Here is a 16811-nt window from a genome sequence, read left to right as displayed (position 1 = left end):
ATTGATTTATTTGCTACTGCTTTAGTAAAATATTCATTCACCTACAAATTTTTAATGACTATTATTATACTACTCTTTAATAGTTAAAACATTACTAGTATTTTGTGTTTACAATAAGGGCTCGTTTGATTAGATGAGTAGAGTAGGAAAAGGATGGAAAATGCTGACGTGGACCTTTCTAACCATCGCTTGTTTGCATTTGTTGTTTTTTATCAAGCCCGTTTGAAAAAACACGGCCCGTTTGAAATTAATGTTAGCTACCCATATTCAATTGGTAACTCTAACCCCCAAAAAAGAAGGTTTAGTGAGACAGAGTTTCATTGTTTGAAAAAGACTCCCCCTCTTCTTCCCCTTTTACCCTCTCTCTCCATCCTCATTGTTGCTCGAAGGCCACTGCAAAAACGCAGCAAATACGCCATAGCTGCAAAGAAAACTCCATACAGGTCAGTAAATCCAACCATTTTTGTTTTTGCGTAGACATTCGAGCTCGACGCTCTCCGTCGTGGGTAGATGGTTGTTGTCTGCAACATCTATGAATGACCCTCAATTTGATTAGACATGCAAATGAGATTAGACTTGAATTATATGGTGTTTTATTTGGTGCAACAGTTCAATTGTAATTAGGATTGTTACTTTCAGCCTATAGAATGATACTTTCAGCCGATAGAATGATAGGTATTTTTGGTGTATAAAATGATACTTTTACCTTATAAAGTGATAATCTAAGCGGATAAAATGACAGTTAGCTTATAAAAATGATAGTTTAGCTGGAGAAATTGCATATAAGCTGAAAAATGATACTTTAACGTGACAAAATGACATAAAACTGATAAAATGATACTTTTGCCCGATAGAATGATACTTTCAGCCTATAGAATGATACTTTCAGCCGATAGAATGATACTTTCAGCCGATAGAATGATAGGTATTTTTGGTGTATAAAATGACATTTTTGTTTAATAAAATGATACTTTTACCTTATAAAATGATAATCTAAGCGGATAAAATGACAGTTAGCTTATAAAAATGATAGTTTAGCTGGAGAAATTGCATATAAGCTGAAAAATGATACTTTAACGTGACAAAATGACATAAAACTGATAAAATGATACTTTTGCCCGATAGAATGATACTTTCAGCCTATAGAATGATACTTTCAGCCGATAGAATGATAGGTATTTTTGGTGTATAAAATGACATTTTTGTTTAATAAAATGATACTTTTACCTTATAAAATGATAATCTAAGCGGATAAAATGACAATTAGCTTATAAAAATGATAGTTTAGCTGGAGAAATTGCATATAAGTTGAAAAATGATACTTTAACGTGACAAAATGACATAAAACTGATAAAATGATACTTTTGCCCGATAGAATGATACTTTTAGCCCACTGGTCGTCGTTGCATTCTATCTTCCAGTCGCCGTCTGAGTTGAACCCAACACCGCTACGGTCAAGCATCATATTCAATGAATTGTAGAATTTCTTCCAAGTGTTGATCTTGGAGGAAATATGAGGTTGGGCTCTCACAGTTGTTGTAGGGATTTCTCGACGGACAAATTCTTCAACGCGAGTGAGGAATCCTGCTCGGAACCCATTATTGGCCTTCCAACGGTTAGTCACAAGGTCCTTCAATGCTAGTATGAGGACTTCATCCTCACGAGGAGACCATGAGCGCCTAGACCTGTCGGGCTTCAGTCCACCAGACGAATAACACCACCTTCACAACAATAAAAGGTTCATCAATTACTAATCCTTAAAGTTCATGTTAATTGCAGTGCATAAACTAACCATTTGGGTTGTGGCTTTTTTATTCCGGCAGTATGTGAGAGTCAGACATCATTCACACAAGAATATTTGATCTAAGACTACAAAATCTCCAACAAAAAACAAAAATAATGTGACAAAATTGAAGTAATAGCAGAGGGAGCACAAGGTAATCAGTAGTCGACAATGAATCATAAACGACTTTGGAAGGCGTGACGATTTATGAACATACGCCGGAGCCGACGATGACTGATTAAGCAATACAAAAATGCAACGAGAATTAGTAAGCAAATTTACCTTGGTCGTGTGCCCAGTCAAAGACGTTGGCTTGTGCTCGACGGTAATTATTTGCCGGCCAAGAGGTGTTGGGCGTCTCCTTTTGGCGGGACTGCTAAGCAGATTTTAGAGAAGGCGGTAGTGAAAATTTTGGGGTAGATCCAAATTATAAATGCTACTTTTGATAAAGGGCAAATTAGAAATTAATGTAATGTGTTAGGGATAAATATGTCATGCAAACCAATAAAACATGCTTCCAACTAATCCAACCAAACACTGATGTTGCCCACATGTTCCAACACAACTCAACGAACCAAACTCCATTATGCATAATATACACTACCACAAACATTAAAGTTAGCAACACAACCCTTCAAAAATTTGTATTTGCTACTCATCTAATCAAACGAACCCTAAGCATGTAGAGATAACAATGTAAAGAGATTTGAGATAATTTTTTATTACAATTGGTCAACACATTCTGACGCTCACACAAATGATTGATAGTTAATACTTTGAATTTTAAGTAACTAATTATTGCGGACCATATACTCCCTCCCTCAATTCTGTAATAGAGGCATTTTTTTGGCAAAAGATTTAAAAAAAATTATTTAAAATGAGTTAAGTAAAAGGAGAATAAAATAGAAATGAAAAAGGTAGAAAGACAAGGAGAGGATAAAGTAAGGAGAGTAAAGTACTTTTTTTATCAAAAAAGGAAATGACTCAGCTATAGTGAGACAACTCAAAAAGGGGACAACCCAAAAAAGAAATGACTCAGCTATATTTGGACAACCTAACTACAAATGGACGGAGGGTGTATTAGTCTAGTTTACACCCACTACTACGGATAATTGATGGTGCGGGTTTTAAATCAAAATGGATTAAAAAGGATAAATAAATAAAAAGTTGTTGAAATATTCAGACCTTTTTATTAAAGATACCATTAGAATGAATAAATAAAAATAAATTTTGATATACCAACTAAATTAAAAAAAAAGAGACTATTTTTATGGACAAATCTTGTAGTATTTGCTATATACCTTTTGGTGATTGATCAATTATTAACTAATTAACAATAACAAATTAAGATTAAATCTTAGCCATTAGATTAGCAAATCTAGGGGTTGAAATAATGCCATATGAATTATATTTTAAATTAGAAAAATTATTAAATAAACTTAAAGGGTATTAATGTCAATTCTCTCTCATTAAAATCATCTTAAAACTTTAAATTTATGTAACTCTCTCGATTTAAATTATTTTTTCGCAAAAAATATATCAAATTAAAGATAATTTTATAAGGATTCCAACGAGATCTCAATTGTATATATTCCGACGATGTTCGGGTGATGAAATTTGATAAATTATATTTTCAATTTTCGTACATGTTGATAAACAGATTTTATCAACAAATGCAAAAAAATCTCAATATAGTGTATGGAAAATCTCAATATAATGTAAGTAAAATATCAATAATACTGTGTTGATATTTTCTTGTACTTGTGTTGATATTCTTATGTCATATTGTTGATATTTGTAATATACTATGTTGATATAAAAAAACACTCACGAAAATTATCATATGATAACATAATGACGATATTACTCTTTTGTTGATATTTTGTCTACTATTTATTGAAATTTGTGAGTTTTAATCACATTCACTCATTTCAAAATCTAAGGATGCAGATTTAGTCTTAATTTTAGATTATGGTGTTATAAGCATTAGAAAATGACTCATACACTTATTATTTATACTTCCTCTATCCCACCATTAAGTGGGGCATATTTCTTTTTGAATCATCCTTATTTTTATGGTGAAAAAAAGGAGCAATACTCTATCTCTCTTTACTTTATCATCTCTCCTACTTTTTTTCTGATTCCTACTTTATTCTCTATTCATTTAAGCACTAAACAATACTTACCTATAATGAGACGGAAAGAGCAAAACTTATTTCATTTCATTTCATTTGAATTTAATTTATATTATGCACTTACATGTGACAATATCAAAAAATCTAAAATATATAGTTTGAGTATCGAGCACATGAATGCCTAATCAGGTATACCCTATGATCTAATTTGAAATTAATAAAATTCCCAAAACACACAAGTAACTGACGTCGTACTTGGGCATAATGTGACGAACAAGTGCAACCAATTATTTGATTGTTCAAAATTTGGTTGTTTATCGTCACACTCTTTGGAAAGTGTAATCTTTATCCAAACCCACAAAGGAAAGCGGAAGTATTCAACTATAACTCACACTCCCACAGATTAATCGGTACGAGATCCAAGGATCGTCCCTGTTTGATCCGATTCGATGGCGTCGAAGAAACCTATTCAATGTTTGGTGGGAGGAGCACTGAGAAGGGCAAGAAACATGGCCACACTCGCACAGAGCACCGCCCCTTCACCTCACTCTTCTCAGCATCTCATCGACTTGGAATACCAGCGCAGCGCCCACAAGTATACACCCCCCTTCTCTCTCGTTTGTGTGTGATTTTGGTTTCTGTCTCATGCTTTTCATTGTGTGTTTTGATCATTTTTATTGTAAAGATTGGATTTTTATTGAATTGTCGCTAGGTGTATGGGAATTTTGGAAGCTCCCATGTTTTGTAACACTCTGATTATAACATAACTAGTCACAGTTTTTGTGGAGAAGATGGTTCGAGATGATTTTGGTTTCTGTCTCATGCTTTGTATTGTTTGTTTTGATCCTTTTTTTTGTAAAGATTGGATTTTTATCGAATTGTTGCTAGGTGATGGGAATTTTGGAAGCTGCCGTATTGGTAACACTGTGAATATAACATAACTAGTCACAGTTTTTGCGGAGAAGTTGATTCGAGATTATTTTGTTTGTTCTTGATAATATTCCTGTTTTTGAGGATATTGAGGCTATTGGTATTTGAATAGATTTGAGTGAAGTGTAGTAAAACTGTTTCAATGGTTGTTAATTTGTGCCTTGCATGATTCTCTACTAGTTTTATCATGATAATCTTCCTGCTTTTGAGATATTGAGGCTATTGGTATTTGAAATCGATTTGAGTGAAGTGTTGTAAAACTGTTTCAAAGGTTGTTAATTTGTGTGTTACATGATTGTCTACTAGTTTTATCATTATAATTTTCCTGTTTTTGATGTATTGACTATTGAGGCTATTGGAATTTGAAATAGATTTGGTTGAAGTGTAGTAAAACTGTTCCAAACATTGTTAATTTGCGTCTTAGATGATTGTCTACTAGTTTTGCTGTATTCCCATTTTGCTGTATTCCCATTCTTCTTCAATGAAATCTAAGCATCGAAATTTGGTTTGTTAAGACTTATGAGTGTTTTCCCATCATAGATTTTCATGCTTCTTGGAGCATATTTATAGTCTCACTCAAAATATGAAAAAATAATTCAAATTTAGAACTCACATAAAATGAAATTTCCAAGTGCTTCGTCCTGAGAATGAATTTTGTGATGGCGAAAAGAAATGTGTTGCAGTTTGATTTTCACAGTTTTTTCTATTGTCTTAGCGTAACGCTGATTGCCTGTGGTTGTGCTGCAGTTACCATCCTGTTCCAGTTGTCTTCTCTCAAGCCAAAGGATCATCCATATGGGACCCGGAAGGCAAACGATACATAGACTTCCTCTCAGCTTATTCTGCAGTCAATCAGGTATTACACAGAACAAAAGATAATGTGTTTGTGTTTTTTTCCTTGCCATGTGTTAAAACTCTTAAATCTTGTCCCACATCGACTTGGTGATGATCCTATCTCATCTATATCAGGATGGATAACCCTCCTCTTATAAGGCCTTTTAAGGGGTGAGTAGCTCATTTCTAATACCATGTTTTTCTTGAAATGAAGAATCAATCATTGTTCATTCCCTTCATCCTGATTTTCATTGAAAAATCTTATACGTGCCTTAAGAGAGACAAAAACCTCTTGAAGATACCACGAAACTATGTACATATTCACATGTAATCATAATTTCCAATCATGAGTGCCTTCTTCGTATTCATTCTTGTTCATTCAATGTCAATAGGCACAGAAAGGGTAGTAATCGAAAGTGTTGTAGATTGATTATTCTAACCATATGTTATTTCTCGGTTTAATAATAGTAACTTATAAACTATGAATCTATTGTAGGGACATAGTCATCCCAAGATCATGAAGGCAATGGTGGAACAGGCCGAAAAGCTTACTCTAAGTTCCCGAGCCTTCTACAATGACAGGTTTCCCGTATTTGCTGAGCGTCTGACCAGTATGTTCGGGTACGACATGGTCCTGCCAATGAATACTGGTGCAGAAGGCGTAGAAACAGCTCTGAAGCTAACAAGGAAGTGGGGCTATCTCAAGAAAGGAATTCCAAGAGACGAGGTATAGAACTTTTAAGTTATTTCACTGTATTGTGGTCATGTTTAACGAGACTTTGGTCATGGCAGGCCATTATCGTTTCATGTTGTGGCTGCTTTCACGGTCGTACATTGGCTGTTATTTCTATGAGCTGCGATAATGAGGCAACCCGTGGCTTTGGGCCCTTGCTACCAGGCCACCACAAAGTTGATTTTGGTGATTCTGCAGCACTTGAGAAGCTATTCAAAGGTTTCGCAAAATCTTTTAGCATTTTTAAGAACTTCGATATCTGCTGATGTAAACTAATCCTTTTATCTTATGTTAACAGAGAAAGGAGATCGAATTGCCGGTTTTCTGTTTGAGCCTATTCAGGGAGAGGCGGGGGTAATTCATCTCTCAGGATTGAAAATTTGGATTATTTTGTGCATGTGAATATTACTCATTTTCTCGTAATCGTTTACTATTCCTACTGACATCTGTCTTAAATGATTTTGAGGATTAATGACAATTTTGTTTTCTGTAGGTCGTCATTCCTCCCGATGGTTATCTGAAATCTGTTAGAGACCTTTGCTCAAAATACAATATTCTGATGATTGCTGATGAAATACAAAGTGGCTTAGCACGTTCCGGGAGAGTTCTGGCTTGTGACTGGGAAAATGTTCGCCCCGACGTCGTAGTAAGAACTTGTTAAAATTACACGCTTCACGCATTGTCCTTGCTCGTTTATTCTATTTGTATACACACATATTCTTTAGATAATTTACACTGGTTGTCTTGTTAAGATACTAGGAAAGGCGTTGGGGGGTGGAATGCTGCCAGTTAGTGCAGTTCTCGCAGATAAAGATGTTATGCTCTGCATACAGCCCGGGGAGCATGGAAGGTTAGTAATCTGAAGCTATTCTACGTCCACTTTCATCTATCACTCGCTTCTTCTGTTGATTACTTTCGAGCTTATGACTTGTGTCGTATTCTAAACATTTACTCTTTCAAAATTATCAATATACGATGCTCATTTCCTTCTCTAAGGGATGAAGATGGTTTCAGAATTTTCGATCCACTGCAGATGGAGCCTTAGAGGCTTACCAGTATTTTCTGTAGTGATTGTGTATTTATTAACAATAATCTTACCGGCCATCGTCTATCATCTGTGTTCTTATCTTTTGTGTAGCACCTTTGGGGGGAATCCTTTGGCAAGTGCAGTTGCTATTGCATCGCTGGATGTGATAAGAGACGAGAAACTGGCCGAGAGGTATCACTCAATCCAACTATCAAGTCTCTGAGATTCTTGAATTTTATCATATGTTAATCTTTGTGTTTGTGTTTCTTCCATTCGTACGCATTTTTTCAAGTTAAACCAACCATATCTCGTCTTAAACGCTGCCAATTGGATTTTCGAATACCCCTTTCGAATTTAAGCTGTTATGAGCATCCAACATTTCTATTATAGGTCTGCAAAATTGGGAGAGGAGCTCAGAGAACAACTTTTGATAATTCAGAAGCAATTCCCCGACCTAATAAAAGAAGTGCGCGGGAGAGGTTTGTTCAACGCTGTCGAACTCAATAGCAAAGCCTTGTTCCCCGCAACTGCCTATGATGTATGCCTGAAGCTAAAAGAGAGAGGAATTCTCGCTAAACCTACTCACGAATCCATTATCCGACTAACCCCTCCACTCTCGATAAGGTATGTAGTCGAGTTGGCAGCTTCCTGATCTTATATAGCCTCAGTTATGGTTACTGATTTTTCTATACTTAATTCTGTATTTACTGATAACATAAAATCTAATTCTTCGACACCACCTTATTCATCAGTTCGGATGAGCTCAAAGAGGGCTCGAAAGCCTTGCAGGACGTGTTGCAACTCGATCTGCCAAAGATCAAGAAAGAGAAGCCAGCTACCGCTTCTTCTCATACAGCATCCAGCGTGTGTGACCGATGTGGACGCAAGCCGTGTGGTTCTTTTTGAACACGAACCGCCCAAGATAAATAAAGAGAGGAGGCCCGGGCACAGCAATCCCCCACATGTACGGCCCTTCAAAACACTCTTCAATTATACGACTGCTATTATCCGTTCCAACTCCTCCTCCCGGCCCAACCCTCGTCTAGGTTTCTTAACTAGATGATGCATATGTGGACACCTAAACACATTCTTCACCAATGTTAGATAGGATCAGGTAGCACGGTCGAGTGTGGGCCCGTTCTTGTTGGAGCTCTCGTCCTCGTCCTTTTAGTTACGAATAATGTATTGCGTAACGATTCTCTAGAACTTGGTAGCTCCAATAATGCAGCTAAATTTGGTAGCTCTTTGGCTATATATTATTTTAGTGTAGCTTCTTCTCTCATTCCACAATAATAAAGAGTCGTACTTTCGGGCCGGACCGAATACGATCGGGCTCAATAGGCCTGGCCTGGCTCGATGGCTAGTTCGGGACAAGGGCATGTTTGTTTTGTCATGTATCAGGCTTGTTTTTACATCTCTACCTTCGACTTTATGACTGTAACGTTATAAGGGCATTCACAACGCATGAGCATTCACAATGCATGAGCATTATATGAAACACTTAATAGTACTATTATTCAATTTTTTCATTTCTGATTTTTTTAAAAAAAAAAGAAAATTAAAACAGAACATTAAAATCAAAAGCAGTTGGATGGCGTGTGCAGCACACGCCATCCCAGGTGGGCACTGCTTAGCAGTGGGTGACATGCGCGCCAATAGCTTTACCTGTTAAGTCAGAAGCTCTGCAACGATGTGTTCTTCGCACTATGAGTGTCATTTTTACACAACGTTACATATGCTCTAGGTTCGAATCTCTATCTCCCTTAAATTGAATTACCCCACACCCCAACTATTTCGCTTAGATCTATTTTTAACCAAAGTAAAATTACCATTGTAATTTACACATAGTTGTAAAAAATGTTTTAAAAAATTACGAAAAAATGAAAATTAATGCGGAATGATGAAGGAATATGACATGAGGTTGATGTGTCGTTATTATTTATGGGCATGTTTGATGAGATTATGATTTCATAGCATGCCCATCAATCTCTTATTAAACCACAAGCAATTGGATTGAAAAAGAAATCATTTTAAATTCTCAACTATAGTCCAAAAAAATTTATATCGCACTTACATAGATGTGGAATAAATAAGATCAAGTTGTGGTTAACGTGGGGCTTCAATGTCTTCTTCCCATTGGCATTGAAGAAGGTTGTATGGTAATGGGTTCATCTTTATGTTATCAATTCCAAATGTCATTTTCAAGGGAATCTATCAAACAATTAAATAATTAATTAAGTAAATAAATAAATAAATTGATGATATGATAAAATATGATGGTGGAACATTACATGGACCTAAAAGAGGGAGAAATTTTTTTAATGAAAAAGAGAGAATTCTTTTGAGGTAGACATTTTCATTTGCTATCTTTATTGAATCTTCTATTTCTTTTATTAGTTTCGAACTTATGTGACTGAATTGTTGGTATTGCGACTGAAATTTGAAAATGTTGGCAATCCAAAAATAGAATCGTGCATGAAAATTTGGTAGGTCTAATGTTAGTGCCACAAATTATACATAACATTTTAATTAATAAAATCATTGCATTAAGAGTGTATGATAAAAAAAATCTCTTATAGATGAGGTTTGTGTATTTGCGAATTGCGATATCTCATAAAAATTAATACTCTCCAAAGACTTCTAGTGAAAGAGTTTATTACCCCTAAGATATTTTTTTCACTATTTTTGGATTTTTTTTGAAATATTTGAGAGGATTATAATTGGAGGTAGAGTGGATCTGTATATGTCAAGATTAATGTTTAACTAACTTTAATTAAAAGATAATGTCTAAATATGACTCTTCATTATTAAAATATTAAAAATTTAAAATAAATAAAAATTGCTGGTCTTAGTTGATCCTGTTTTTCATGCGATGTTGATTCTATTTGTTTAGTACGGCTTGCACGGCAATGCATGGCTTCATTGATTTGTACTAGGAGTACTTGATAACTGTGAAATTTTTGGATCTTTTTAAATTATTGATTAAAATGCCTACAAATAGGGTTAAATGAATTAAATAGACAATTAAAAAATGGGACATAAGCATGAAAACATGGAGTATCTTTTGGTATGGGTTTAATCACTTTATCACATAAATAAATATGATCCTAGATTTAAGGTTTTCACAATTGCACATGATGATTGATACCTATTTACCCTACATTGCCATAATTGCACACATCTTTTTTTAATCCCATGTTCCACTTAATTTATTTGCAAGGAAAAAATCTTTCAAAAAGATTGGATATCTTTCTTTATTGCTGGTTTCATTCAGTTGATAATTGCACATCTTTTTTTAATCCCATTTTTGTTAAATGGTCAACAGTTTTAATCATTTTTAAATAATGCTCCAATTATTAATTAAACGACCAATGGGTTTTTGCTAAATGATCAACAGTTTAAAATATAATATTGTAATCTTATGTGATTTGGGGTGGAAGTATAAGGTGTTTTTATTATATGTGCACATGTATACTTTTATAATATTGCATGTGGTTTGATTTCAGAATAATTTTGTTACATTTGTCGCCTAAATAATGTAAACTTAATTATATGCGTGCGTGCGTGCGTGTGTGGTATTAATATTTGCATAACTATTCATCTTGTATTTAGTCTCAATAAAATTTAATTTAAAAGATTCATGAAAAATATATTAATAATACAAAATTAACTAATATAGTAAGAGAAGAGATGTTGAGAAAAAAATGGTTTTGAAATATTATTAATAGAAAATAAACCCCATTTCATTTGAGGGAGAAAGGGAGCAGGGCCAACTTTTCAAACAATGCATGAATTATGCACCAAATAAAGAAACTATCTTAATCTTGAACTTAATATTCATCAAATAAACAAACTGTCTTAATCTTCATCTTAAATTCTTAATAGTAGTATTTCAGTAGGTGCAATTACTCATTCCAACAACTAGTTCGCCCGAGGAGCAGCCCATTCAACTCTTAGAATGAGATTGTCATACCCATACCCGTTAAGCTTGTTGATGGCTCTCTCGGCGTCTTCTCTGTTGACGAAATTGACAAAACCGAAACCTCTGCTTGTCCCAGTCTTCTGATCAATGGCAACATAAACTCGGCTAACTGAACCAAATGGCCGGAAAAGCTCAAGCAAGTCGGGCTCTCTTGTGTCTTCAGAAAGGTTGGTAACCCTGACCGAGTTCTCCTCGTTTCTGCGCCGCATGTCAGTACCACTCCTCTCGGGAACACCTCCCCTCATGCTAGGGGGAACATAAGCACCCTTTGTTCCACTTGCTGCAGCATTAGTTTCAGTTGCCGGCTTATCAACAAAGGTGTCACTTGGTTGAGCGAGATCCTTGTACGGACATCTTGAGGTCCAATGGTCACCCTTCTTCCCACAAGTCCTACATACCATGAGCACAGCTCCTCCTTTCCCCATTTGAGCTAAAGGATCGCCACCAGATTTAGAGTCGTCTGCTTTGGTACCTAATAGTAGATTCATCAATTACATGAGCATGAGTACTGAGTACATAACTACATATATGAACAGAACACAACATAAACTTTGAATGATAAACAGGCCAATAAGGTTACCATACACTGCATGAATGCCATAACTACCACATTGAATACCACAGAAACAATTTCTTGAGCAATGCCACAATGAAGCACCTTGTAGATCGATTACATTGCAATTTAAGGTAGTCATCTCTAGAGTCAAAAGGACTTAACAGATGATCGGTGACAGCCCTAGTATGTCATGTTAAAGGTAAGATTTGAAAAAAGTAGTGGGAAAGGGAACAATGACATCAGAAGAAAGAAAATAGAGCCACAAAAGTAAGAACACTTTGATGCATAACATGCTATAATAGTTTGGAGCATCTATCAGATGAATTCATCTATGACCAATCAAATAATATATGTGAGATAATAAAACATGCAATCATGAGTTTAGCCATATCTAAACTGCCCCACCAACAAGTATCCATCTTAAGGAATAATCAGTCATCAATTCAATATGGTGTAATGACTAAAAAAACCAAGTAGATCGCATCAAAGGACCCTGGTTGTATCGTCAATAGAATAACACTTTGTGATTAAAGATAAGGAATAAGGATGAACTTTCAAACGGAACAAAAAACCATGCTATGGGCTCAATCTCAACCTTGCAAAACTCTACTGTGCCTAGTCAGACATGCAGTAGGTATTGCAGGAAAGCAATTAAGCCTCACACTAGCTCACTTCTTATTTTACTATCTAATTGATCCTCAAACAAGTAAAGGAACACAAGATGAAAACAGATGGATCTAATATGTCATAATTCCTCTATGCATTGTAAGTAAAAAACTTTACTAAGTCAATTGTGCCAACTCCAAGTGCACGATCACATAGCTAGATCTCAAAATTAGAGAAAACCAAAATTGCAATCAGGATCTATGAAATCACGACCTTTTCTCCCCAAAATAAAACACCGCACACACAACAATAATGAACATAAATTGAATCATCGCGTAATACCACAGGAGTTACACATGAGATAGCGATCGTATACGGATAGACGGTTGTACCAGGGGCGCGGGGGCGTTCAAGGAGGATCTCCTCCGTGGAAACCATTGTGAGGCGGCTGCCGACGTCCTCGTGCACCGCATCGCCGAATTTTGGCCAGGAGCGACGCTCGACGGCGCGCTTGCTTAGGCGAGCGTTGGCGAGCTTGCGGATGCGCGTGGTGGTGGTTATCTTAACCTTGTTTCCGTCGTCGCCGAACTTGTATTCGATAACCTTCTTAATCCCGCTCGCGTCGGGGCCGATAACCTGCTTCGGCGGCAGCAGGAAATCCAGATCCTCGCTGTCGTCCTCTTCCAGCTCCCCCCATCGCAGCTTGCTGGCTGGCTCCTCCCTCACCATTTTCAAGGTCGCAAAAAACTAGGGTTTCGATTTTCGGCCGAGAAATGAATTGGGGGATTCGGCAGTGATGAGAGTATAGATACACAATTACACTAACATTTTAATTATTGTTTTTTTTAATTATGCTTTTCTAAGAGCATCCACGATAAGAATAGCTCAGCCATAGTCTAGTCACAAACTCCTCCTACCACATCATCAGCACTAAAAGTTCTCCTGCCACATCATCAAAACAAGCAAATAGCCTAGCAATAGGCTAGCCTCATCACTCAAAATTTTATAAAACAAATAATTAACAATCACACAAAATACGGAATTAAATTTACGACACAGATACGAGAAAATTCAATTATATTATTAAATTAAAAAGTACATTAATTAAAAAAACTCCTCTTCCACACACGAGCCCCCTGCCTCCGCCTCACTCCTCGCCACTATCCGGTGTTGGATATTTTAGTGTAATTGGATTAACTTGATTGATCAATATGATCATAATGAAACATCAAATAAGTTGGAAGTGCGGAGTGCACACTTGTTTGAATTCGTTATGATTGAACGGGGGTTTGGGGGGAGCACCCCCGAGAGCGGGGACCAAGGGGCAGAGCCCCTGGCTGGGGTCCAAGGGGCGGCATATTTCCATTAAAGTTGCTATACAGAAATCTTCATCCGGAAATGTAATTTCTGATAATTGAAGGACCAAATTACAATATTTAAAACCCGCCAAAATTAAATAAAAAATAAAAAATCGGCTGGCCGATCACTCGCCGGTCGGGAGCCTGCAATGGCGGCCAGCCGATCGGCGAGCGTATCGGCTAGCGCCCGCAAATCGGCATGCGCTCGCCGTTTTTCTAGCCAATTTGCCGCTCGCCGGCTGCAATGGTTCGGCGAGCGGACCGGCCAGCACCGGGAATCGGCTAGCCAGTCCGCTCGCCGCCATTGTGGATGCTCTAAGGATGTTATTGGTAGATTATCGGAGCGGATCACCTCCCCCACCCCATACACCATTTGCTACCCATCAATAAAATAGTGCCACGTGTGTATTTTTAAAAATATCTCCTACTCATTTGCTACCTCACTAATATAATAGTGTTATGTATATTTTTAAAATATAAAATTAAGGATTAAAATTTCAAACGGTGGTAAAAATATCTCTTCTACCACTCATTTAATTTATTTTCAATATAAAATCTCCTTTTGTGCATCTGCTTTCAATATATAATCTTCTTTTGTGCATTTAAATAAATCTAAATATTATATGCATGGAACTAATAAGATCATTTAATTAAAACGAATTCAAAAGCTTCATGTGTTCATCAAAAATTAAATAATAATATAAAATTATGTGCATGGAGCTAATAAAGATCATTTAATTAAAACAAATTCAAAACTTCATATCACAAATCGGATAATATAATGATTAAACATTGAAATAACTTCAATTCTAATTAACTTGCCTATGCACTTAACGTGAATACGTGATGTCCTTGGAAATCCTTGGAGTTAGAGAATTAAATTGAAGCAATTTTGATGTTTTGATGCGCCGTAAAGTTCAAAAGTTTTAGGCGTTTTGTTTTTAGATGTGAATGATAAATAAATTACTTTAGGATTTAACAATTAAGGTATTGTTTTTATTTTCTTTTTATTTATATTCCCTACATGGAAATATTATATTGGTATAGTAGAAGATATATTAGTATTTATGGAAATTTTAATCCTTAATTTTATATTTTAAAGAATATACACATGGCACTATTATATTAGTGGGGTAGCAAATAAGTAGGAGATTTGTCATTTTAAAGAATAAACACATGGCACTATTCTATTGGTGGGGTAGCAAATGGTGTATGGGGTGGGGGAGGTGATACGCTCTCCGAACCCCTATGGAGCAATAAAATACTACTACTAGTATTCAAATTAAGGAAATTTTATTAAATGTGTTTGAGAGATTTAATTTTGTTAAAAGATTTGTTTAAAAAATAAGATTAGAAGTACGTACTAGTATAACAATTTGCGATTTTAATGATAATTACGCCTAGAGAAATAGCAGCGAATAATCGCGGATGTAAACGCACAAACAAAGCGCAACTCCTAAATCTAAAGCTGAGGGGAACATAAATTAACCGAAACACACTACAAAGTAGAAAGAGAAAGATTCAAAGGATATGCAAATATGAGACAACATATTCGATGAGAGTTTCACTAGGTTTGATATGTGCTACTTATACCAATAATATGAATATGCATATACTATGAGACACTATATTCAATGAGGGATCACTAGATTTGATATATGCTACTCATATCAATAAAACGCATCTTCTTTTTTAAAGTTAGTCTCATAAGAATTAAAGGGTTGAACGTATAAGTACAAAGCACGCTAGAAAATTTTGTGTTGTTCTATCGAGTCAATCAAGACATGTGTAATATTGTCCACAATGGTGAGCCGCGGCGGTTTATTGCTGCCCATACGGGCGCCGCGGCGGAGGAGAGAGCGTCGCGTACGCGGCATGGACGGGGCGATGTGGTGGTTTTCGGGGTGCCGCCGCATATTGCACACCGCCGACCGCCTAGGCGGCCATATTTCCGATTTGATTCAATGCCTTCTTCCCCAACTGTGATTCAATGTCTTCTTCCCCAACTCGGCTTTCCCATTTTCTCATTTCTGTTGCAATGTGTGTGATTATACCAACATAATTAAAAAACATTCATACAATATGGATTATTTTAATTATTTTTTAATTAAAAAAATATTCACGCACATTGATATCTAATTCATTAGATATCATTAGAATTACGAAAAGTCATAAACTCATATATAATGAATTATGTTTTTTTAATTATTTTTGTCCAATTAATTTTATTATAGTCCAATTAAAATATATAAATAATTGAAAAATAATGTGATTTGTGGCTGTGGCGTGACTGTTCCGCATTATTATGGACACTCTGTCTCTAAGGAATTTTTCATTACATTCGACGTATTTACTTTCAAATTCTTATCTACTATAACTTCTACATTAAAACTTTTACCATTAATATATATTCACATTGTAGATGATATAAAATGATTAAAATTGTGTGAGTGGAGGTGATGAATGTTGTAAGCCATTTTGACTCTATTACAATAAAATGTACTCCAATTGACAATCTTTTAAAAGAACTTATGAAAGAAATAATCCATTTTGAATCCCAATAAATATTTGACTCACAAACTTCCTGAATTTTTAAGTTTACTCTTAAATAATTTAATTAGTAAATAAAAGCATGTGACTTCAAGTATGGCCAACTTTTCAACCAACGCATGAATTATTCACCAAATAAAGAAACTATCTTTGATTCTTTATCTTCATCTTGATATTCATTAAACTGAGAAAGATAAAATATTAACATGATGAGAAAGTATCTTAAAAGAAACGATTCATTTTTAAACTTCAAAATATAATCATTTACGTATAGTAATACATAAATATACTTGAGACACTTTTTATTAGCACTACAT

The 16811-nt window shown here is 35.5% G+C and overlaps 2 protein-coding genes across 3 annotated transcripts; one reads left to right on the top strand and one right to left on the bottom strand.

The window, feature by feature from the left end:
- The first annotated feature begins 4177 nt into the window (after positions 1-4177).
- LOC121759220 (ornithine aminotransferase, mitochondrial-like) lies at positions 4178-8682 on the top strand. Of its 2 annotated transcripts, none has more exons than XM_042154735.1 (10): positions 4178-4513; positions 5596-5704; positions 6179-6409; positions 6475-6634; positions 6714-6769; positions 6909-7061; positions 7168-7265; positions 7554-7634; positions 7833-8066; positions 8195-8682. In XM_042154735.1, exons 1-10 carry the CDS (start codon positions 4368-4370, stop codon positions 8346-8348), a joined length of 1422 nt encoding a protein of 473 aa, XP_042010669.1. In that variant the 5' UTR covers positions 4178-4367; the 3' UTR covers positions 8349-8682. The 2 variants fall into 2 exon arrangements, with proteins under 2 accessions (XP_042010669.1, XP_042010670.1); XM_042154736.1 differs by lacking the exon at positions 4178-4513 and adding an exon at positions 5818-5853.
- Positions 8683-11135: 2453 nt separating this feature from the next.
- LOC121756902 (eukaryotic translation initiation factor 3 subunit G-like) lies at positions 11136-13418 on the bottom strand. The gene is made up of 2 exons (XM_042152326.1): positions 12979-13418; positions 11136-11896 (listed from the first exon to the last, which is right to left on the bottom strand). The coding sequence occupies exons 1-2, from the start codon at positions 13313-13315 to the stop codon at positions 11364-11366; spliced, it is 870 nt and encodes a 289-aa protein (XP_042008260.1). The 5' UTR covers positions 13316-13418; the 3' UTR covers positions 11136-11363.
- Between the last annotated feature and the right edge of the window lie 3393 nt (positions 13419-16811).

Source organism: Salvia splendens, chromosome 12, assembly GCF_004379255.2.
Source record: "Salvia splendens isolate huo1 chromosome 12, SspV2, whole genome shotgun sequence".
NCBI classification, from domain to species: Eukaryota; Viridiplantae; Streptophyta; class Magnoliopsida; order Lamiales; family Lamiaceae; genus Salvia; species Salvia splendens.
The sequence above is the reverse complement of the archived record's forward strand: the minus strand, read 5'-3'. Positions and strand labels throughout refer to the sequence as shown.